Source organism: Alosa pseudoharengus, unplaced genomic scaffold, assembly GCF_046254945.1.
Source record: "Alosa pseudoharengus isolate Yale_2024_CS ecotype anadromous, Long Island Sound unplaced genomic scaffold, YU_APseudo_1.1 YU_APseudo_1.1_scf_5, whole genome shotgun sequence".
NCBI lineage: Eukaryota > Metazoa > Chordata > Actinopteri > Clupeiformes > Clupeidae > Alosa > Alosa pseudoharengus.
Window position 1 is genome coordinate 23,246,722 of NW_027468837.1, and position 24,451 is coordinate 23,271,172.

General features: G+C 40.9%; 2 protein-coding genes across 2 annotated transcripts; both read left to right on the forward strand.

Annotated features, from left to right (window-relative positions):
• Window positions 1-266: 266 nt before the first annotated feature.
• odad1 (outer dynein arm docking complex subunit 1) lies at window positions 267-9,832 on the forward strand. Its single transcript, XM_076269186.1, has 14 exons — window positions 267-333; window positions 468-567; window positions 872-1,061; window positions 1,496-1,621; window positions 2,519-2,632; window positions 2,770-2,837; window positions 3,123-3,310; window positions 4,036-4,164; window positions 5,004-5,086; window positions 5,264-5,432; window positions 5,786-5,949; window positions 6,247-6,350; window positions 6,591-6,681; window positions 9,725-9,832. The coding sequence occupies exons 1-14, from the start codon at window positions 267-269 to the stop codon at window positions 9,830-9,832; spliced, it is 1,701 nt and encodes a 566-aa protein (XP_076125301.1).
• Window positions 9,833-20,735: 10,903 nt separating this feature from the next.
• Window positions 20,736-24,010, forward strand: LOC143104101 (uncharacterized). The gene is made up of 5 exons (XM_076268043.1): window positions 20,736-20,883; window positions 22,405-22,494; window positions 22,709-22,784; window positions 22,904-22,989; window positions 23,095-24,010. The coding sequence occupies exons 1-5, from the start codon at window positions 20,833-20,835 to the stop codon at window positions 23,164-23,166; spliced, it is 375 nt and encodes a 124-aa protein (XP_076124158.1). The 5' UTR covers window positions 20,736-20,832; the 3' UTR covers window positions 23,167-24,010.
• Window positions 24,011-24,451: the final 441 nt, after the last annotated feature.

The window sequence follows — 24,451 nt, forward strand, 5'->3', positions numbered from 1 at the left end:
TCTCACAGTTGTCACTCGTCAAATAGGCTGCAAGCTGTAACTTATATAGATTTCCATTTCTTGTTGCAGAAGGAAAGGTAAAAAATATAATATTTAAATATTATGTTGCTTTTGTATTTGTCTGTCGCTTTGGACAAAGGCATCTGCAAAATCCCATAACCATAACCATAAAATACAAAAAAAAAAAAAAAAACGCCGGAGTATGCAAGGCCTGCACTTTTCTATACGTTTTTGTCACGGATTCTTCTAGGATTTTCGGGGAGAAAATGCCACGAGGAAGGTCGGCCACAAGTGTCCTCTCCGATAGCAGCGATATGGATATTGACGGAATTGGTAGGCTAAAATGGAGAATATCTGCATATAGTCACATAGGAACATTTTAATGTACAAATGTTAAATTTGATGCGTCTTTGCGCATTGCGCATACAAGTGGCCTTACATGTGTTGTGTTGTGTGGTGCACTTCAGCTGACACGGAGATGGTCAAACTTCAGAGACAGTTCCGAATAATGGAAGGAGACCGGCAGGCCTATACCATCCAGTCACAGGAGCTCATACGCAAGCAGCGGTATGTCTATTTCTTGGGTAGCCTAGTATAGCCTACAGTTGACTCGTGTTGACTCGGCGTCAACAACATGCCAGGCTACGTTGAAAATGTAATATACAAATACAAATATAATTTAATTATGTGGGAAACACTGTTAAGGGTATTATTTGCATGTAACAACATATGTGTCAATAGCCGTTGTGATTCCAAACTCAGTGATGCAATTAAATTAGCAGATTATGCATACGTGTGTGTCGATACATGTGTTTTAATGACAGTTTGTGAGAGTGCAAGTTGTTTTGTGTAATGTATCGCATGTGTGTAGGCTGGAGATTGAGCGTTTGCGTAAGGAGCAGGATGAACTGCAGAAGAGTCTGCGTGCATCGGATTGTGCGTCACGGCGTCTGCAGGACAGTGGGGATACAGTGCAGCTGCGCTCTCTCCTGACACAGAAGGACGAGATCGAGGATCAGATGGACACAGAGAGGCAGAACCAAGCAGAGCTACAGCAAGAGGTATACTCACACACACACACACACACACACACACGCAATGATGTACAACAAACAAAATCACAAACATCTACATTCACACAGGATTCAATCATGTAGGCTGTTCCTATATTCCTATGTTCCTATGTTTCTATTTCTTTTTAATGTACTTCAAAGCACATGCAAGTGGGAGAAACATGTTTAAGAATGACAACCCAGGCTTGAAAACACATTTAGTCATATCTTGCATATAAAATGATAGTTTCCTATGTAGCAAGTAGTAACTAACTGAAGTAACTTGCAAAAAAAAAAAGCTATATGTGGACAAAATCTCATTAAAAATCAGAGGTCTTCTGCTGTCAGTTTACCAACTGGGGATATTAGAAGTCCATGCTTGACTTGTAAGCTAATGTTCTGTTTCTGTTTCTGCTTTGCTGTGTGGACCCTGGTGGACCAAGATCTCTGAGATGCAGAGGAAACTGGAGGAGGTGAAGCGAGGAGAGGTGAGCGTTGCTCAGAGTGCCATGGACCAGACTCGCCACACACAGAAGGCCACCCGCACACTGGAGAACAAACTTGACCGGGTGAGAAAAGTGCTGCAAAACACTACCGAGCATACACTGGACATACAGTGCAAGTCAAGTCAGGGCATTATGAAAGACCTTCTTGGCATGACATTATAATGATATGTAAGGGATAATGTATAGAACGCCGGTCATTATCGGAAAATCCCGACAGGGTGAACAGGACCCCCAATGCACTTATTACACGGCTACTTGTCAAAACGAAAAAATAAACTCCACAGGATATGACTATTTACATTTATTGGTTATTGTTTCATTGTGGCTTTTGCAGAAACAAATAGTTCACAACACACGCTGAACTTGAATGAAAAATTCTTTAGAGCACAGCTGATCAACCGTCTGCTTTTACTTTTGAATGAAGTTCCATTGCAAGAAGTAACCAATCTACTTGCGGAGTGAAAGATGTGAATAAGAAGCACAAAACCCGTTTCCATTAACAGCGGTAATTATATGTTTGCAGTGGTAATTACATGAATATATCTTACAGTAGAACGTTGGGAAATCCCATTCAAGTCAATGGAGCGTTCTACTAGCATTGTGAAGAGCCGTGTAATAACTAAAAATATAGTAGATGACAGTGACCTTAAATTAAATGGAAGTTTCCTTGTCTGTCACCTCTGTTTGTTATAAAGGTAAGGCTAAACACACTTGACTGGAATGTGTTGTTTGTTGTTGAACCTGTTGTTTAACAATCAGCTAAGTCTAATGTAAAATATCCAAGTTTATAATAAATTGCTTATATGTGCTCTTCCTTAAATGCTACCAGGATGACTACACCACATTTTTCCATAGCATACTGATAGAACCATGTTCATGTAGAAAAATACATCAGGCCTTCTGTTCCAATCTCTCCTGGTCTGAGAGTTACAGTAGGTCTGGGTCTTGTGTCCTTGACAGGCCCTAACTCGCTTTAGCGAGCAACTGACCAGGAACAGCCGTCTGAGAGAGGAGCTGGAGACATTGCGTGTGGAACGTGTGCGCTTCCAGCAGCTTCTTCGCCGTCTGGAGAAGGTCAGAGGTCATGGCTTATCCAATCAGTCCTTATTATGTGAAATACACTGTCCCTACCTAAATTCATTGTCCCTACCGTCAGCCTACAGAGGCAGGGCTTTGCATTATGTTTATTGTTATTTATTTTATTTTTGAAGGAGTTACTGGAGATTCGCAAGGAAATTGGAGACATTATCAGCATGTCCACTGCTGCTTATGATGCCAGGTGAAGATGTAACTTAGTGTTTCAGTGATGGCTTATGTGTGTATTAGATAACTGCTCTCTTATATTCTGCACAAACAAATATGTTAAAGTTCAAGTTGACTGGTATTTAGGAGACACTCACCACAGCGGGTTCTGGAATCAAACTCAGGCTAACCGATTTGTCTGGTGTTGATGTTACCACTGCTCCATATTACAATCAAAGCTAATCTAGGTTAAGTAATTTTGAGATTATTATATCAAGAGAATGTGTTTGTTTGTGTGTCTGTGTGTCTGCTGCTGCCTCAGGGTGGAGGCCCAGGCGAAGATGACCATGCTGAAAGAGAAAGCAGTGAAGGACCTGGCGCAATACAGTGCTGAGATGAAGGAGCTGGAGAGGGTCATCGCACATGAACGGCGACTCAAGGAGTTCATGAGCACTAAGTGTAACGAGAGGAGCACCCAAGATGAGGGCCAGGACATAGCCAGCAAGCAAGGTGTCCCTTAGGAAAAATCACTATGGTTTCCTTTGGTTTTAATGCAGTAACTATGGTTTTACCATAGTACTCCATGGTGATAATGATCATCATGCTCCTAACCATTACGCTCCTACTATGGTTTATGCATAGTTCTTCATAGTAGCTTTGGTACCACCATGGTTCCCCTATCGCACTTCATGGTGACTGTGGTACTACTATGGTTTCAACATGATAACCGTGTAACTACTATGTTTTTTTAACAGTCAATGAAGTTGGGTTAGGAAAAACCATGGTTTATAACTTCTGAGGAAAACCATGGTTAATGACCATGGTAATGTTAGGGTTTAGCCCTTGTTAGGAAGATTCTAAGGGCCCAGCACTGACAGGGCGCCCCCAGAGGTCCCAGAATCATTGCCTGTCATAGGGATTCAATTTTCTAGCAGCGCCCCTGTTGGGCAGGGTGCTTATTTATCAACTATAGTGATAAACCATGGTTACCCATGAAAACAAAAAAACATGGTCATGGTTACCCAAAAAAACATGGTTATTTTGTCATAGTAAAACCATGGTTAATTTCCGTAAGGGGTGTCTGTGTAAACAAAGTAAGTGAGTACATGTGGTTGTGTACGAGTTGAATCAGTTGAGTGTCTGAGTTTCAGCTTTGAGTCGTAAACCTTTATGATAAAAAGAAATGTGTTGTGGTTATATTGATAGCGGTGATGGTGATGATGTCTTCCTGACAGAGATGAAAGACCAGAGAAGGATGGAGTCAGGAGAGGACAACGTGGAGACTCTTGAGGAAGTGTTCCGCAAGATCCAGACTGTGACTGGAGAGGATGATTTGGACCTGCTGGTGACTAAGTTCATTCAGGGTCAGTGCATTTACTGTAATATGGAAACCTATTCCTCATTTATTCATTCATTCATATAGCCCATACTTCAGTGTCAAGTTTTCATGCCTTTTATCATGCCCTTAGAAAGTCATCTATTTTTTAAATGTGCTTGTGGAAGGGCTACATGTATGTAATTTGTTTTGAAATAAAATTGAATAAAATAGTTGTATAAATGGTACCTGAACTCTTATGTATTCCTCAGGCAGATAGTTATTAGAATTGTTTTGTAATAAGATTATACAGTATTTACGCAATAAATCAACTTCATCAAATTCACTCTTATGGCACAGAATCTTGGTAAAATACTTTCTTTTAATATGAACAGAAACTTGGCAGGATAGCTCTTTGTCTCCTCCATTGTCTTTTAAATCTTTAGTTTAAAGAATCCTTTCAAAACCAGTTTCCATGTCACTTAGACTATATGAAAGCAAGCATGTGTTGCATGCTCTGTGAGTGTTGATACACAATAGAAATTGGCACTGTTTTACTGTATTAACCTCTAGAGGGCACCATACTCCCACTTTTGGGTCTGGTGGGCAAACTTTTTGGCTCAAGGGCCGCATTGCATTTTGAAAAGATTGCCCAGGGTTTAGGCCAGCCTATATCTAACATATGTGGTAATGAGTTTATTGCCAAATTATTTGATAGCAGAAATGCTATGTCACAACAGAGGGGCATATGTTTCTTTTTTTTTCTTTTTTTTATTGGAAAGTAAACTGCAGGCAACTACAGGTGTGAGTTATGGCCGCTGTCATGGTGAATGCAATGACAACATGTGCTCTGAAGTGTTGTGTAATTAAATGTTCATCTGCACTTAGTGGAGGACCAGAACTTTGCCCTCTTCAACTATGTGAATGAACAGAACAACCAGGCAGAGACTCTCAGGGATGAAATTAATCAGGTCAGACAATGAATGTACTCTCCTACTAGAATGTGAAGAGTTAAAAATGAATATTCTGCCTTTTGAACTATATGTATGTAATGGAGGTGGTACATCCTGACATTAAATTTGTCCATTTGTGTGTGTGTGTGTGTGTGTGTGTGTGTGTGTGTGTGTGTGTGTGTGTGTGTGTCACAGACCAAAGAGGAGCTGGAGCAGTTCCATCTGGTAGGGCAGCAGCAGGAGCAGGAGCACCATGCCATGCTGAGGGGGGTGGAGGAGCAGCAGAGAGGTGCCCAGGCGCAGGCCCAGGAGCACGAGGCTCAGGCCAACGCTGTCAGCAAGATCCTGGACCAGATCAAGACGGGTAGAATAAAACAGCATGGCTCCTCCAGGCCAATTCAGCACAGACCTTTCCAGATCCACTAATGAGCCTCACTGAGCACATAATCACCAGTTTGACCTTACGTGTGTGTGAATGTGTATATGCATGCACAGGCCTGTGTGTGAGTATGTATGTACGTTTATGTGCACAGATGAGTGCATGGTGTGTGTGTGTGTACACTGACATGTCTCTACAAATGAAGGCCAGTATGGGTTCTTTTCAAAAAGAGCAGTTGAGATGCAACAAATGATAACTGAATACATTTGTACCTGAATGCACTGGCATTTAAAGCAATGTAAGCAAACTAAATTAGATTGTTTGTTTTTCTATGGCAGGAGTGAACAATTTGTTCCAGACGATTGACTGTGACAGTGCCATCCTCGAGGAGCTACTTGGCTCCTCTTCTGGCATCAGGGACAACAACATCATGACATACCTGGGCCAGGTGGAGCAGAGAGCCAATGAGCTGCTCACTATGCAAGCCTATGTCAACTCTAAGGTACGTGTGTCTATGTAAGCCTATGTCAACTCTAAGGTACGTGTGTCTATGCAAGCCTGTGTCAACTCTAAGGTACGTGTGTCTATGCAAGCCTATGTCAACTCATAGCTACATCTGTAGAAGTGCATGCACAATCTAAGGTGTGTCTGTGCGAGCCTCAGACCTACTCTAAGTCTGATAGTGGAGTTTCATCTGTCTTCATAGATGAGCATCGTCATTTGACAAATGGTACAATGTCTGATGCCAGTGGTCTGGTCTGAAATGTCTGATGCCAGTCCCACACATTCTTTCTTGCAGGATTTGGACCAAGATTATGACCCAAAGGAGGTGGCTCAGGTTTTGTTGGGTCAGAACCCAGAACTGCAGAAGCAGAATATTTCCATCCAGCCCCCGGTAACGGGGTAAGTAGTAGCACTGTGTTTTGAGTGTGTCAGTGTGTGCTGAGGAATGACTGTGTGTATGTCTTTCAGCAGATGCTCAGTGTGGTTTGTGTATCTTGGTATCTTGTATAATATTAGTGTGTGTGTGTGTGTGTGTGTGTGTGTGTGTGTGTGTGTGCGCATCTGTGTGTGCACGTCTGTGTGTGTGTGTGTGTGTGTGTGTGTGTGTGTGTGTGTGTGTGAATTTGTAATACTTCTCAGGGATGATTACGATACTGAGGAGTCTACACTCACCGATGAAGAGGAGCGCCCTCTGACTCAGGAAGAACTTCGTCAGCGCATCTTGAGAGGGGTGAGTGATGCAATAAAAGTCAGAACACACTCTCCCACAAACTCATCTTGTGAAACAAGAAAAGGTCTTCTGCTGGTCATTTAGTCTGGTCAGTTTAGGGCAAATGGCTGCAAAAAATGATTAACATTTGAGCCAATGTTTTTCTGTTCATTTAGGGCCTAATAAACAAAAAAATGCAAGGAGCCCAAAAAATTAAGTGGGGGAAGGCCCTGAAACGGCCACGGCCACTTTTTAGACCCATAATTCTGTATCTCGGCTCCTGAAGGTCACAGAGAGTTGGTTTTGGGCTTAAAAGATGCAGAAATACCACATTTATATTAGTGTTATGAACAAGCATAAGTCGTAAAACCTTTACTTTTTGAGATATTCACAAAAAAATTGTTTTTGCATGGTGCACAGGCCACGTTTCATGTATCAGCTCCTGAAGGTTGTAGAGAATCATATTAAGTCTTTATTAGGTATGAATCTCATCTTATATCAATGTTATGAACCACCAAACTCCCTAAATGACCTTAATTTATTTTAAATATTGATGCAAAAAATTTATAAGAACTGTCGCTGAACTGTCGCAAAAATCTGTATTTTAGCTTTGAGAACCACCTAAATCTATGGAATTTATTCTGAGTTACCAAACTAACTTGGATGGATCAGATGAATCTGGGATAGAAGAAATGTAGTTGACCTCTACTGTTGAATTTTTGTTCGAAACAACTGTATTGTATTGTTTATCAGACTATATTTGTGTTTAACTTGTGTACTAAAAAATCAGTGTTCTGCTGAGGCCCCCAAAGTTCTGCTGTTCCCTGATTTGACGATCTCCATTTGACTGAACTGGCATGTGCTTGACATGGAAATGTCATGTAAATGTGTGCAACGTTTTCATTTTTAAATCCACCACAGGAACTTGGAGGAAGGTACATAACAGATAGATTGATAGATATACGTTATTGATCCCCTAAGGGGAAATTCAAGGTCCCAACTTAAGACATCACAACATACTGTACACTACAACATAAACAGGATGATAAAATAACAACTCCACTAATAAGGACAGTAAAAGATACTAAATCAAGGATCCACATGAATGTACGAAGGATGTATAAGCATGAATCTCTTGCGTAACAGGGCAGGGACTGACCCTGTGTTTCAGTGGTAGGGTGCTCTATGAGGTGTGTGTCATGGGATAGTCAAGAGACCAGCATTAAATATGGACAATATCAGATAAATGTAAGCATAGTAATAAGAATTATAGCAGCAGTGCAAGGATAGGTTTGAAGTGATAGGATATCAGCCATTGGTCAAGTATGAAGTTAGACCACTGTGCATGTGGGCTAGTATAGCCTGTAAACAGTGTAGACAGTGTAAGCAGTAACATCGTGGGTGAGTGGACAGTCCGTACACAACATTGTTATAGGAGGTCATAAAAGTGTAGAAGAGGGTGGAGAGGCAGATAGACTAAGCAGAGAAGTCGATCTCTTCACTTCCCTTTCTTGAAGCATTGAAGAGTAGTATGTCCCTGGGGACAAATTACTTCCTCAGTCTGTCAGTTTCCCTCAAGGTGTCAGGGAGGGCATTCCACAGACGTGCTGCTGCCCCACGTCTGTGGAATGCCCTCCCTGACACCTTGAGGGCACCACAATTCACTGACTGTTTTAAAAAAGGTCTTAAGACATTTCTTTTTAGCAAAGCTTTTGGTCCCCTTTAGATGTTTTGTAATACCTTTTCTTTTTTCTTAAACTGCTCACTTTTTTAAGTGTGTGTTTTTAAGCTGTAGCACTTTGAGATCTTCTGATGAAAAGTGCATTATAAATAAAATGTATTATTATTATGTAAGGGATAATGGACGACACGGTGGTCTGTTCACAGAAGTTAATGCACGGTCGAGGTTGTAATTGTAGTTGCTACGGCCAAAGGCCAGTCGTTAGTTATATCTCTCCCGTTGTCAAGCTAATCTTGCCCATCCCTGATACACCCCACAATTGCAGTATTATCCAAAAACTTCTGCATGTGGCATGACTCTCTGTTGTAGCAGAAGTCTGACGTGTACAGGGTGAACAGGACTGGAGAGAGCACTGTTCCCTGTGGAGCTCCGGTGCTGCTGATCACAGTGTCAGAGAGGCAGTTCTTCAGTCCGACGAACTGTGGCCGCTCTGTCAGGTAGTCTGTCAATCCAGGATACTAGTTGAGCATCCCCACCCATCTGCAGGAGCTTGTCACCCAGTCTGAGGGGTTGGATGGTGTTAAAAGCACTAGAGACGTCAAAGAACATGATTGTCACAGCACTTTTCCCCTTGTCCAGGTGAGAATGCGTCCTGTGTAAGAGATATGTGATGGCATCGTCCACCTAGTATGCAAACTGTAGCGGGTCTAGTGCATGGCGTACCTGGGGTCTTAGTATGCACAAGACCAGGCGCTCCATGGTCTCCATCACGTGTGATAACTGCTGTCACCTTACAAAAACCTATAATTTTTGGAATTTCACTTTGTTTACATTGTTTCTTAGAAGGTTGTTGGGGTCCTCATCTTCTAACAAAGAACCTTAATCAACTTAAGCACTATGCCCCATGAGTAGATTTAGAGCTTTTGCCCAAACAAACTGCATGGCTTTTATGAGCAGATTTACAGAAAAAGGTGGCTTGGGCGCTGATTGATTCAGTGATCATTGATTCAGTCATTTTCACAAATATCTCAGAAATTAAAAGTTTTAGGGCCTATGTTTCTTCATAACACTAATATAAATGTGGCATTTCTGCATCTTTTAAGCCGAAAACCAACTCTCTGCGACCTTCAGGAGCCGAGATACAGAATTCCAGGTCTAAAAAGTGGGCGTGGCCGTTTCAGGGCCTTCCCCCACCTAATTTTTTGGGCTCCTTGCATTTTTTTCTTTATTTGGCCCTAAATGAACAGAAAAACATTGGCTCAAATGTTAATCATAATTTGCAGCCTTGACCCCATTTTTGCCCCAAACTGACCAGACTAATTGGTTGTTACCATGGCTGTTTCTCAACTCTCTTAACTCTCTTAAATGGTCTGACTTGCATAGGTGCTACGCAGAGAGAGTGGCCATCACAGCAGCGGGGGAAGGGACGTGAAGGCCTCCCGGATCAGCGCCGTTCCCAGCAGCCGCCTCCGGGTCGTCACAGAGATCTGAGCATGCGAGGTGCGTTCAGATTCGCAAAAAAGGCCAGCGTTTGTGAATGTTTGCAAACAGGTTTTTTTTGTGTTTGCTTTGAGTTTGTCACAAAAGATTATGAACACTCACAAACAGTCTGAGGAGGTAAATCTCTGCAGCCCTGCATGGACACTGGACAAAGGGGTTATCATTGGAATTTCACATTTTTGAATGTTTACACAAATACATGCAAATTTAACAGTTCAAAGGAAATGTATTCGCCTCAAACGTTTGCCTCGGTTCAAAGCATTTGAACACACCTCAGGTTTCTAGAATGGACCTGGCACTGACTAGGAATTTTCCCTTTTCCTCAAGATTCACAAAGAACATTATGGTCAAGGTCTGCTGTGCTTCACACTGGCAAAATTCATATGATTTTTGTAAATTGCCTTGGGAGAAAGGTGTATGATAAATATTTCAACATAGACTTAACTTTGAATTATCTTAGAATTGTACAGTAAAGAGTTAATTTAAAGTAGCTTCCATAATTATTGGCACCCATGGTAAAAATGTGCAATAGGAGCCAATCATTCTCTGGTTCATTATCTCAGTCTCAAACTGGAATGAGAAAAATCCATCCTTGAAATGAGAAAATACCTTATCAAGAAATAATTGTTTTTAACAAAACCACGTCACAGTTATTGACATCCCTGCATTTAACAAGTTGGCTGGTATTTAGTAAACACTTTTATCCAAAGCAACACAGACTCGTAACAGCGGGTTCGGGAATAAAACCCAGGCTGACTGATTGTCTGTCTGTGCCATTACTGCTGATCCACCATGCTGGTATAATACATTGTACAACCACAATTCAACAGCATTTAATCTTCTGCTACAGTATTTTATAAAATTGGAGAATGTATAGCAGGACATTTCAGATTATGCTCATCCCACAGGGAACTGACATGGCTATGGCAGAAGTTTGATTTTGTGTTAAGTAAACTATGTTTTGTGTTAATCCAGGAAATTCAATTTTGGATCATTGTCCTGTTGGAAGATCCAGTGACATTCAGTTTCAGTTTCTTGGCAGAGGCAGACAGGTTTTGATTTAAAATGTCCTGGTATTTCATGTAGTTCATGATGTGTAGTGTAGTGGCACAAGGTTCCCAGAACGTTTGGAAGAAAAACAGCCTCACAACATTATGAACCCTCCACCATACTTAACAGTGGGCATCAGGATATGTCACTATAGACATCCTTTAATTTACACCAAACCCTTCTTGAGTGTTGGCAAAACAAAATGTTCTGGTCAAAGTCCCCCACACCAGGTGGTAACATTTGGGGTTAAATGACAGGAAAAGCTTTTTAATGACATGCCTTCCAAATGATCTGTTACCATGGAGGTCACGTCTGATGATGTTTTGTAGACTTTATATCCCCAAGATTAACTCTCCTAGAGTGACCCTTGAGGATGTTTTGCATCTCTCACCATCCTGCTCATTGTGTATGGCAAAATAAACTTGGTTCCGCATCCAAACAGGTTTGTTGTTCCAGTTCATTGGAACAATTCAATTATTGAGTTAAATGCATATATGGGCATAAGGTGAGAAGCTGTTTTTTATAGCAATTCTCTGATTTATGGAGGTCAACACACTTTTCCCTTATTTGGATTGTGTGTGTGCTATTGTCTTTTCCATGTTAATGAATGACTACGGGCATTTGGTCTAATGCCATGTGTCATCTAATATTTACTCATGGATGAAAATATAGTTTGAAAGTGTTCAATTTACCTCAATTTAAGGTTGGATTTTTCTCATTTGTCAGTCTAAGATAAGATGATTTACCAAAGAATTTCTTATAACCATTTTTGATGGTGATGGTGGTGACTTTACTATGGTTTGTCCTGGCTTACATTGTCCTGCTTTACTTAAATTTGAAGAGTTTTTTTTTTCTATGTTCCTCAAACTGATCATGAATTGCCTAGATCCATCACCTTAGTTTTTACTTTTTTCACAATTATCTTTGAACTTAATGTGATCGAAAAAATGTAGTTGTTGGAATGATGAACATCAGCTGTTGTATCATATTAAGTAAAGTGAAGATTAAACCAATCATTAAACACAGAGTTCTTTGTTCACTAAGCAGGCATCTGGTCTTTTGATGTCCTGTTTTTGCCATCTGGCATGCGTGTGTGTTTACCACCAGCAGGGAGCATTCACAATAAGGTGAAATATCACTGCAATTCTGTCTTTCACCTGAGGAGGGCAGCATGATCCAGTTATATTAACTGTTCACGCCAACTTGTGCGTGGAAATGTTGGAGAGGATACAGTACATCTAAATGTGGAAAATTAGATCTGTCATACTTTGAAGTATTTCCAATATAATCTAATATGTAATGCAATCTTAAATGCCCTTTAAACATCTCTTTTCACTGTGGAAATGAATTCCCCATGTACAACTGAACAGAGCTAGCATGCATAGCAAGACTAACTTGTACCATCACGTTGTACAAAGAGGTGATGTGCTACAGCTGAAATGAACTGTTGTGATAAGTAAAATGGGATTTGCTTGATTCAAAGGATAATCAGTCTTTTCAGCCAGCGCAGGGCCAACCACAACACTGGCGGTGAACAATTTTCCTTAACAAATCAGTGTTTTTTTTAAGACTATAAAAATATGGACTGGATAGACATGGCATCCAAGGCAAGACCCTCTTGTACTTCAGTAGACAAAGGGTTATAATCATCATGCTCTCTATTCTAAGCGTGAAACCTCGTGGGACGCATGCTGTAACAAGAGCATGAATCAGGAAGTTGTACAGTGTTTCTTTCATTTTCTCTATCTCAACCCTTCTCTTCTCTCTTTCTTTCTCTTTCTTTCTCTCACTGTCTCTCTCTCATACTCTCTCACTGTCAGTGTGGGAACAAAACGTGTCAGAATACTAGTAACTGTTTAAATAGGGAAATGAAACTTCATTGATGACTCTATGCAAAGAGAAAAAAAGCTGTTTCTAAAAACAGATTATGACCAAATGGGAGGAGTTTAAAAACAGAGAGAGAGAGAGAGTGCTCTTTGAAATTTGACCCATGCATAACCCCCACCACTTACAGCTAAAGGTTCCTGTGCGCACGGCCTTTTACGTCACCATGGAAACCCTGGCTTTAATCACAACACAGCTTCATTTCCTCATCCTGACAACAGAGCCACATCGCCCAGTGTGGTTCTCCTGTCCAGCCAATCGCACCCCACACACACCCTCCCTCTCATTATATATCTGTCTCTCGTCTTCTCTCTCTCTGACTGTCTTTCTCTCTATCTCTACACACTGCTTGCCTCTGTAGCTGTCTCTCTCTCCAGCCTTTCATTCGGTGTGTCTTTCTGCATTGTTCCTCCCTTCCTCTCCCTTCCTTTCTGACTCTAGTCATCCATCCATACACTCCCTCCCTCTCTCCCTCTTTCTTCACACACTCCCTCCTCTCAGTCTGTTTCTCATACCCTCAGTTGGTCCCTCCCCTCACACTCAGTGCCTTTCTCTATCTGTTTCTCCTTCCCTCCCTCTCCCTCTCTTTGTCCCTCTCTTCTGCCTGTACCTTCCTACCTCCCACTCTCACTCACTAAATCTCTCTCTCTCTCTTTCTCTCTCTCCTGCCATATACTCTGCCTTTTCTTTTACCGTTTTTTATGAGCTTTCTCCTCTATTATTTTACGTCTATTTCACAAAGGATTACTGTGTTGTGCACAATTGTAACTATCATTATCAGATGAAACAGGCCATGCATGCTCACTGTGTGTGGTCACATTCTACAGAAAGCATGCTTACTCTGTTTTTTTTTTCACTGCTATCATTCACTTGCGTGCACATGCGCACACTGACACACACAAACATTTGCTTCCATATCCGCATGCGCACACACACATGCTCACCCACACACTCTTATCTCTCACTCTGCAAGTTGGCACGTATCCTGCTCATTTGTTCCCTCTGTATATCTCAACTGGGCTCTTATCCTCATTCGCTCTCTATATCCGGTGCAGCTCACTCACACACTTTTAGTGCAGCAGTTCACATTTTCTCTCCTTTGTCACTTCTTTAGTTTCCTGCTTTTCTATTTCCATTTTTTTTATCAGCCCTTTTCTTTCTTATTTTTTGGTGGGGACTTTGCACTTCAAACTGAAAAGTTACCCTGACCACATCATGGCTCAAACATGTCAAGTCCATTTTATTTTCTCTTTCACTTATACGTGTGCACACACAACTCATTTTCAGACTCTCTGTCTGGCTCTCGGTATCACTCATTGGCTCTGTCAGGGTGTTTTTTTAGGCATGGTCAGGATTTTCTCTCCTGGCTCACCTTTTAAACGTAGCCCCCGTGGAGCATTGAGCATTTGTGTATCTCCCCACCCGTGCTCCCACCTTCTCCTTAATGAGATGTTTAGGACTCCCCTATGTTTAGGGAGGGGAGGGGGGGGTCGGTGGGGTTGCAAGGCATTCTGTGGCCAATCACAGCCCAGTGTTTATTTTCAAACGGGTGGTCAGAAAGTGAACTCTCCAAAAACTAACTAAACATATCCCTAAATACAATGAATCCAAGTTTCCACACATAGATTGTCATCATTGGTAAATGTTATATTGTGAATTACTATACACAGCACTGCTATTATTGGTCATGAGGCAGCCTGTATAAACAAAGACTGGCAAGGTTCTCTTCCTCAGAAACACCCCCCCCCCCACCTCATCCCTCTCCTCCCCAAGCAGGTCTGTCTGACACTAAATGGTAGTAGAACAATTTTACAGGGTAACAATGTCATATTGGGTGTTGCCAGACAGTGAGACTCTGCATGTCTTTCTTTCTCTGTCTTTCTTATCACATTGTTTTCTTTCTCTCCCATAGCCTCTTTATTATCACTACATCCAAACTTAGAGTAAGCATGCCAACTGCAGTAACTGGCAAGATCTGTTTTCCCCAGGCAATAACTGCAAGGTGTGTGTGGGTTCACAGATTGCTGTCTGCAGATTCACAATGCAAACAAACCTTTCTTTGATTGGAGGGTGCATCTACACAGATCCACACATGTCACATTTTATGTTAGTTTTGTGTGTCACTGATAATATACTTAAGGCCCTCAACAGAGTTCCAACTTTGAAGTGATATGGTTGAATTCAGGAAATGGTTAATTATAGTTTGCCTGTCTTTGTGAGTGTTTTAATTTTATCCCAACATGTACAGGAAATGTGCCTTTGAGTGATTGTAGCTGCCCCTCCTCCTGCAAGCCTCTCGAAGGTCCCTGGGTTCTTGGCCAGCTGCGGCTCAGGGGCAGTTGATTTCACCTCACTTAGCCTGCACTGTGTCATTTCAGGGTTTTTTTTTTCCTCCGAGCGCTTCTTTCACAACCCCCACCCACCCTCCCTCTCTTTCTCTCTCTCTTTCTCTCTCGCGCTTGCTCACTCCACACTCTTCCTGTGAATGTGTCTATCTCTCTCTCACTCTCTCACTCACTCACTCATGTTGATTCTTTTCTCCTCCCTGTGTCTTCACTTGTTTTCTTTCCTCCCCCCACCAAGTTCCCTCCCCACGCGTGGCTCCCCTCTCCTATCTACTCAGCTTGCTGTGCAGATGGCTCTTTGTTGGTGCTTCACAATGGCTGTGTGAGGTCAGCCCGCCTCGCTATAGAAGCAGACACACGCTCTTTCACTCCAGCCACCGATGCTTGATTTCACTCAGCTGTCGGGAGGTGGACCGGTGCCCAGGTCCAGACCAGATCCGTTTCAGTGTCAGACTGCCACACTATAGCTGCTTTCAGACATAGGTTTAAGTCTGCATGTTCTGCGGATATCAAACAATTGGATCGTATATCTGAACAACTTAACCAGACATTTGGAACTCCGAACTTAGCCGGCTCTTACACTACTCCCCTCCTAGTATTTTCGGACTGACATTATGTAAATGAGCTCATGTCTGAACGAAGCGAAGAACATGCAGAGATTCTGTTCATGTGTGTGTTCAACCACATTCAACCTGTTCAACCAAGTGGAGATTCTGTTCATGTTCGTCGGTGTCATTCACACATAATGTCTGCATATAAGCATCATATCTGAATCACCCAAAGGGTCGGACATAGTGCGGAGGACATGTCTGAAAGCAGCTACTGTCTCACAGTACTATTGGTCTTGTCTCCTTACTCTCATTTGCTTTTGTTTTAAGACTCCTGAGTATTTAATTTATAGAGTATAATCTATAGTTTTACATTCAACACTAGAAGGGTATGCCTACGACTTGCTTGTCTTTTCATCAGCCTTGGTTACTTTGAGGGTGGCAAGTGAGAGAGATTGAGAAATGAAGACCAAGAGGGGGATGCAGACTGTCAGATGGAGCTAGGGAGGGAAATGGTAATTTGCCATCTGGATTACTGGGCTGTCTGCTAATTCCCTTGTGCAAACCCATCAGCCTCCCGGAGTGAAAGTTATCAGGGAGCAATCAGTATTGCCTTCACCAGTGTCCACCATCTCCCCATTCAGGCCAACCCTCCCAAACCCCTGCCATATATAAATGAAATTATCTGTTGTCATAATGTAACGCGGCAAATGCTTAGCCTATAACGAATGACAAACTTTGAAATATTTCTTTGCTAGTGGAATTTACATTTTTCTTAATACTTTTTTTTTGTTCTTGCATCCACCCCTAATCTCCAGTAGGCTATATGGAAATGTGGCAAACTGGATTTAACTCAACGTTGTGTTGAAAGTGTTCTTTCCCCCCTTCCCCAGAATAAGATGTGAGTAATCTCAGATTAATGCATTTGGCTGGAAGTGGAATTATGTGAAGGATTTTTTTAGTTGTTGTAATGTTTTGTGAACAATGGATTCATTTTCCCTAAATGCATTCTGTATGTGTTATTGTGGAAGAACTCCCCATTTATTTCATGGTATGTAGAATAGGGGCTCCCTGGAGTGTTTTGCATTTTGCAATCCATTTTTTCAGTCAGGCACATGTTGAGTCCTGCAGGGCCTTGAAACTGAATCTCGTCAGCGACTGACAGTAGAAGAAAAATACAATAGTGTGCAGTGGGAGGGTCTAGAGGTGAGATCAAGAGCAACAAGGAATGCAGGCATTACTCTTGGTCCTACTACGCAGGTAAAGAAGAGGGTGGGTAAAGTTTGGAAGACCCTCCCTGCTTCAGGAGTGGAAATTTCCACTGAAAAAAAGGGTCATGTGGCAAGAATGACTCCCTGGAAGGTGGGAGTATTCATCAGAAACAGGGCATCTTTCTCCCTCCCTCTCTTCTCATTTCTCTCCATCCCTTGTGTTTAGCGTGTATTTTGTTCTTGCAGGCTCTCTGTCTCATTTTAGTTTCATTTGGCTAAAGGATTTTGGCAGGTGATGTTCCTTAGCAACAACTGTAAATATTGGGATTATGCTGAACTACGTCTTGCAGCCAAACAAAGTCCGTTGTTGAGTGATTGTTATAAGATTGCATTAAAATGACATATAACATCTTGTATATCAGTGCTTGTAGACATGGCTTGGATGATAGATAGTAGTGGAGTGGTGTTACAGATTGTCATGCAGTTACACTTGTGCCCCATGCTGTGCCATTGTGATGCACTTACTTCCTGAGTCTGTGTCCATTGTGTGTTTGTGTTGTGTCAAGCAATGGTACAGTAGATTAGATTCCTTCAATAGAGTTGGCTTTTTACATTCTGGATTATGGGAGGTTCGCGCAAGGCCATGAGAAACCCATTCATTCCACGCGGGCCCCTACTGTTAGGAACAAAAGAGCACAGTTAGCCCACTATGAACTCCCCCTGATTTTTCCAATTACTGTGACCCCTTTCCTCCTAATCCTGACCTTTGATCTTTCCCAATCCTGGCCCATTCTCATCTCAAACGCTGGCATTCCATGGGTCAGGTTGCACTCTTTTGTCACCCAAATCAGGTGTGATGTGTTGGACTGACATCTTCCCCTCTGCAGACCCCTCACACTTCTACATATCTAGCCTTTCAGATGAAGTTTTCACTTTGACACATTTCCTAATCATTGTGATTTGTATGTATATTCATATTCATGACATATTATGATAATTACATTGTATCCAGACTGAACTTTATCTAAATGATTTTTTTTAAGTTAGTGTTCTCTGTTTTGTATAATGCATAATGTTGATGTCTTTTTATTCTCTCCCTTGAACTAATTCATCCATTTTTTAAACCTTCTTCCCAATCAAATTATACCCTCTAACCAGAAACCCATTTTGAGTGACTTCCAATAACCATGGAAACAAATGGAGGTAGTATAGGTTCTCTGTGGGGAGAGCGCTGAGCACAGGAAATGACCTCACAAAGGCAAAGACTGCCTCCACTCACTCTGATTGCACTCATTTTCCAGTTGCTGGGAGTGAGTAATGCTTGGACAAGATGCATGGCTTTTTTTTCCATCCTCTTCCTCGTCTTCGTCTCTGAAAGCTACTTGTCTGGATCTGTGCTCTAGACAGGCTGGTGGCCTGCTGGCGAAGACAGAGACTCTTAGAGGACTCTGTGGTCGGCACATGGACTTCATTTACTAAATGAAAGAGCTCCTCTGTATACGCGTTCCCGTCCATTTGTGTCTAAATGAAAACATAAGCTTTAAGAGATTTCATTTATCTTATACCCTCTGCTGTTAGTAAACATTTCGCAGGATTTAATATCTTTACAATTGTGAGCACCACACAATGTGAACACATGCAGTTCTGTAATCTCTAACAGTGACTCTTCACCACTCTTAATTACACACAGAGGAAACTTTCATTTGAGTCGCCTGTACTAGCTAGTACTTCATGCAATTACCCAGGTTTTTATGGTTTAAGATAAATAAATAACAAATAGACCTGTTTTGGGAAAACTGCGTTCATCTGCCTCAGGTATCCATTTTTATCCCCTTTTCCCTCATTTTAAAATCTCCCTCTGTTTAGAGAATGGAATAGATTACAAAATCACATCTATATGAATTATTTATTATTATTTACGTTTTAACAACATAAAAGACCTAAAACATTCATAATTCATAACAGAACATCTCTGCCAAGATCCATGTTTATGGTTAGAAGTTCTTTATTTTCACTAAGTACAATACTCTGTGTTGTCCTTAATTCAATAACACAAATGGATATTTTCCATTCGTCCCTGTTCGGCCCCATTTGTATTCATTTAAAGCCCATACAAGACATAGAGGTCCATGTGAGGTATTGAACCGAGTCCAGACTGCAAGAAACAAAAAGGCCACTTCGGCTCAACCAGAGAACATGACAGCGGCCTGGGTCATCTGTGACCACCACGGGGCTTTCTGTGAGATCTAAACTGACCAAGATGGGAGAGTGTGATTGTTTTATCTCTATGCACCTGGAGTTGTGCAAATCAATTTAAAATACCCTACCCCCTGCTGGTTTGTGACATCAGTGTCATTCAGGAAACAGAATGCAAAGTCTGTTTTATGGTCTTTATCTACCTGTTTGGATATTGGTTATCACTGTCAGCAATAGGCTATGACTAGTGAGAGGTTATTGTTATGCAGGATCCCAGTGAAATTAGGTGTTAGCAGAAGTAAAACGGGGAATTGAGAAGTGAGTCTCACTTCAAGTAGCCCCATCAAGCGGGAACTAGTCTTTACAACGCTGTAACTCTTACAAGAGTTTTGAAATGGACATAAATCAGGTCACTGTGCAGCTTTCATGTTACAAAACTGTACCACAGTCATGAATTAGGTTAGGAAAATGTCATGAGGTAGGATAACGTTATAAAACATAGTATTTGACCATTACCATTGATTCAGAATCACAGGCATTTTATTTGCTATTGTGTGTTTGTTGGAGTGGCAAATTGTGGGGGGTTTGGTGTTATAATGTGCGTCAGCTTTGTGCTGAATGAAACAGCTGCCCAGTGTCTCCATGCGGGACACAATGGCCTCCACACAACATGCTAATGAAACAGTGGCTGTAAACAAAGACCCCAAAGTGGTTCGCTCTGCACGTGTGCTATGAGAGCTTAAAGGTCTCTTGCTCCCACACAAGCATATGGCAAGGATGGACAAATATCTCTGGCCTGGAGAAGCTATTTGATGTATTTTCACAATTCCATGACCATAAGCATGCCCTTGTGTACAAAGAAATATTTGTCTGCAAAAGCACACTCTAAGAACTTTGTTATTACTTTTTGGACTGTGTTGAATTTTGTGAATGTCAGTGAAACATTAATCTTCATTGCATTCTGAAAAAGCAAAATTTCTAATAGAGTAAGAATTGTACAGGCTTTTCTTCCCTCCCACTTCCTGTAGTCTTTGTTTTTCAAACAAGCAAACCAGCCAAGAACATATTAATTGTTGACCTGTGACCTAAGATTGCACATGAACTTTCCACTAGTAGAGTGGACTCATTATAACCTATCGCTAATGCCTGAGCACACTTCCTAGTTTTAGACTGCTGCCCGCCTATAATTACACTATAACTGAATATTACTACTAATGTAGGTTAATGGTTGTAAGAACAAGATGGCATATGGACATCTTAACTGCTGAAGAGTCAATCCAGCGATGGAGAGGTGATTCTGCCAGTGGTGAGTTGGTGTTCAAATGATCATTGAAGTGGTTAACATCTTAAAGAATATAGTGCAGTGCAAATCACGATCAGATACAATGTATTTTCCTAGCTGTTATTTAGGTGATCAAATATATTAACCTGACATTACACTCAGGCTACACTGCTGACACAATATACTTTATCCGCAATCCTTCAATGTTCTCGTTATCAAGCATCACTGTTGGTAGGAGGAGCTAGAAGGCGGGCCTTACACACATTGACAGTGATTTCTCCAATGACAGGAAGCTTGAAGTCCTTAGAACTTTGCGTTGTCCAATCCGGTGTTAACTTAGTTACAATCTCGCATTCACTTCTGAAGTTGAGTTCAGCGTTCGATTCATTTCACCTCAGTTGTAAGACGCATCGCCTCATCCTCAAACGATATCATCTCAAGGATATTCTCATTTATAAACACAATAAAATTAACTATGGCTGATACTGCAGTAGATACAACTACCACCACAGAGATAACCGCTAAGGTAAGTTTACGAAAAATAGATTTATTTACCCATTAACGTTAACAATTAACTAATGTTAACTTTCTCAGGTGACGTTAAAAGTTAAAGCTAACAGTCAACGTTAACACAAAGACGTAAACGTTGCAGCATCAAAGATAAAGTTCAGAATAAGCTAATTTTTAGGAAAAGAGAGAGGTGGTGTTGGTTGGATTTGTGGATTTTAATTAACGTTATAACATTAACTTTAGGTTAAAGTAACATTAACTGAAAGTTTGAGGAATTTCCCCATAACGATAACGTTACGTTAACGTTAGTAGCTAGGACCGTGAAGTCGAGCCAACATAAGTTGCTATTAAATTAAAGTGATGTTGCCCATATTTCACCTAAACAGACATTGAATTTACTGACGGGATTAGCTTGCCAGTTAAATTTAGTGTTAACGTCAACTGAATTAGCTGCTAAGGTTAACCGTAAACTTCTATTAACGCAACGACAACCCGCCGCGGGCAATGCTGTGCTGGTGATAATTTCTCTTCAGTGAGGAATCTACCTTTAGCGTTCAGTTTCCATCACACAGTAGACCTACGGTATGTAAAACTGATTTGGCTTTCATTAACGTGTCAAGTTATATTTAAACTCTTGACTCGTTGATTTTTCGCTGTAATTATGTCTGTCGTACAGTGCACTTTCCCGGGATAACCTCACGGTTAACGTTAAGAACTCAGAAAAATTATAGACAGGGTAGAAGCCGTCGATGAATAGGCGGGAAGCGCTTCGCATCAGCAGAGCTCTCTGTGCGCGCGCTGAGAAATTGTCCTCGAGCTGCCTTTCTTTTGTCTTCAGTAGGAGCGCGCGTCGTCAGTGATGGGGGAGGTAAACGCTCAGCGGAAAAGTTAAAAGCAACTCTTTTTGACTGATTTATGTTGATAGCTAACTGAAACTTTAATAATGACTTTAAGCATAAGTAGGCCTAACGTTACTCTACATTTGACTAAGGTTTTACGCTTTCATATTATGACTGGATTTCATTTATTATCTAACGTCAACTTAATCGAAGGATAGTTGACAAATGTCAGCGACATGTGCCGGTTAAATAAAGTTAGCGATTAATGTAACTTAAGCTATGTAACTGTTTATTCAACCAGTATTTTAAATGACTGTCATTTTAAGCAAACGTTAGACTTGTTAACGTTAGCTAACTTAGTTAACGTTTGCATCAAATGACTTATAGATGAGATACATTCCCTTTGTATAGGTTTACATTGTGTTATTATCTGCACTATAAGTTGTATTCTGTTAAATTATATATAAACTGTTACTATTGGTATTTTTGTGTAGGCTAGATGATGAACTGTTAATGTGTATTTATATCATTGTAAGTCGCTTTGGACAAGAATTATAAACAAACCATTTTTTAGCGGTTACCTCACAATAAATGGTAACGTTATTTGTGTTTTATGGCAAGGACGAATTTATACACTTATCAAGTTACACGAAAGTTGTTAGTTCCTTAACATTTCAACCAATCATGTATTTCCATAGGACCTAAAGGAAAAAAAAGAGGTGACGGAAGAAGTTGAGGTGGAGAAAGAGAACGGCAGTGGCGATGCACCTGCCAATGGCAATGGAACAGTGAGTAATGTGGGGGGCAGGCTCCCAGTAGGCCCTTGTAGCTTTTGTTTCTGTAGTTGATGTGCAGGTGTTGAATTTTCCCCTCTCCCTCAGTAGAGTTCTTTGTTGATTGACAGAGACACAGATGTAAACTGTAGAACACACCCTCCCTCAAGGAAAATACATCTAGAATTTAAAATTTAAATGTGTTAAACTGTTTTTTCTCCCTTATTAGACAAATGGTGCCTCACATGAGGAAGAGCAGGAAGAAGAAGGAGACAAGAAAGAGCATGAAGAAGGAGACAAGAAAGGTAAGGTTATCGTTAGAAAAAAGAGGGGGAAAGCTGATGCCTGAAGATGCTACGCATGTGTGAATATGTTTGAAGTGTAGAAGTCACTCATACTCATTATCATTGTTTCAAAACTTAAGCTGCAGAAGCAGAGGGGGAGGAGAAGAAGAACGGTGCAGATGAGGAGGTTGATGGACAAGCAGTGAAACGTCCTGCTGAGGAAGAGGTATGTATTTGCTTATTTTGTATAATCTAAATGTACCAACATTTTGCACATGATTGAAATCTTGCAGGAATACCCTCTTAATTGGTGAACCTCTTGCTCTTTCAGGAGAAGGTTGAAACAAAGAAACAAAAAACAGAAGAAAAGGAGGAATCCACAGAAGCTGAAGTGAAAGCCTAAACACAACACTGCAGCTCTGTTCCATAGCTGTCTGCGTGGTCAACTTGACCTAGTAGAGTTTGTGCTTTTATGTATATTTTACATATTTTCTTTTTGACCCGGAATATATTCTATTGCACTGGAGTCCCATAACATCATGGCCCACTTTCCCTTTCTTTTTTTATGAAATGTTATTTATTGGTTCAGAGTCACATTTGTAGATCTCTCTTTAACAAAGAAAAAAAGAAAAAGTATTTTGTACGTATTAGTTCAAAGCACAATTTCTACGTCATGTTCCAACCAGCTGATTCTGATTCAGACAAGCATCTGCACCCTCTCTCACAAGGTTCTAACATTTTCATGAGTGACCTCTCTGATTCACTGAAGACCAAAGATAAGTTTTAAGCAGGGGGCTAATACATGCTTCTTAAATCCCTTTTGTTTGTGCTGCTAATCCCTCGCTTGGCTGATCTGTGTGTACAGCAGATGGCACTTACCAATGAAGGGGTCTCATGGAGCCCAATCAAAAATGAAAATGACTGCTAGCCTCCCCCTTGGGGGGGATGGCATGTATTGTGCGTATCAGCCCCTCTTAAACCTTAATGTTTTGGTCGTTTTTGTTCTTCGTTTTGGTAAGATTCTGCCTTTGAAATCCAATGTGTACAGTTTTGTCTCGGGTTACTTTCCTACTGCATTTATTAACTGAGAGTTCAGGAGAAGTAAGTCTACAGTTGTCTTAAAGCGAACACGTCAGGTCTGGTGCTCTCAGTCTATTTTCAAACAGTTATATGGATTGTGTTTTGGTTGCTTCAACCACTGCTTTGTATATTCTGGTTCTGGATTATAAATAAATCAGTCTTTTTAATTTGGTGTGGGGTGTTTTATTATTGCATGTTGACACATTACACAGTACTTACATTTCATATAGCAGAATTTGACCTGTTGATTTCTTTTTAAAACAATATGCTTAAATGCTACTTAGGAGCAGATTAAACTTGTACATGCTGTAGAATGTTTCAGAATGCATCTGGTAAGAGCATGCTGTCTTAATTATTTGAAACCGCCATATGTAAAGATTGCACTGGACGATTTTGTTAGCACTCAAAGGAAGAGAACGTGCTTTTGTATAGAGTGATTTATAGATTTTGAATGATGGCTTAATGATAATGAGCTGATTAATTTCTAGTCATTGGCTATGGCACCTCTTCATGGGCAAGTAGAAATAATTAAAAACAGCTTAGTCCTTTTCATGGCTTTTTTTAAACACTGCAAATCAGCTTTCTCATTTTAAATTATTCTTTGTCTC

Excerpts from the sequence above, each read along its gene's own strand:
- odad1 (XM_076269186.1), top strand. The coding sequence starts at position 267 with ATGCCACGAGGAAGGTCGGCCACAAGTGTCCTCTCCGATAGCAGCGAT. Across the intron at positions 2,633-2,769 it reads TTCTTCGCCGTCTGGAGAAG|GAGTTACTGGAGATTCGCAA; the intron begins GTCAGAGGTCAT and ends TTATTTTTGAAG. Across the intron at positions 2,838-3,122 it reads ACTGCTGCTTATGATGCCAG|GGTGGAGGCCCAGGCGAAGA; the intron begins GTGAAGATGTAA and ends CTGCTGCCTCAG.
- LOC143104101 (XM_076268043.1), top strand. The coding sequence starts at position 20,833 with ATGGCTGATACTGCAGTAGATACAACTACCACCACAGAGATAACCGCT. Across the intron at positions 22,495-22,708 it reads CTGCCAATGGCAATGGAACA|ACAAATGGTGCCTCACATGA; the intron begins GTGAGTAATGTG and ends CTCCCTTATTAG. Across the intron at positions 22,990-23,094 it reads AACGTCCTGCTGAGGAAGAG|GAGAAGGTTGAAACAAAGAA; the intron begins GTATGTATTTGC and ends TTGCTCTTTCAG.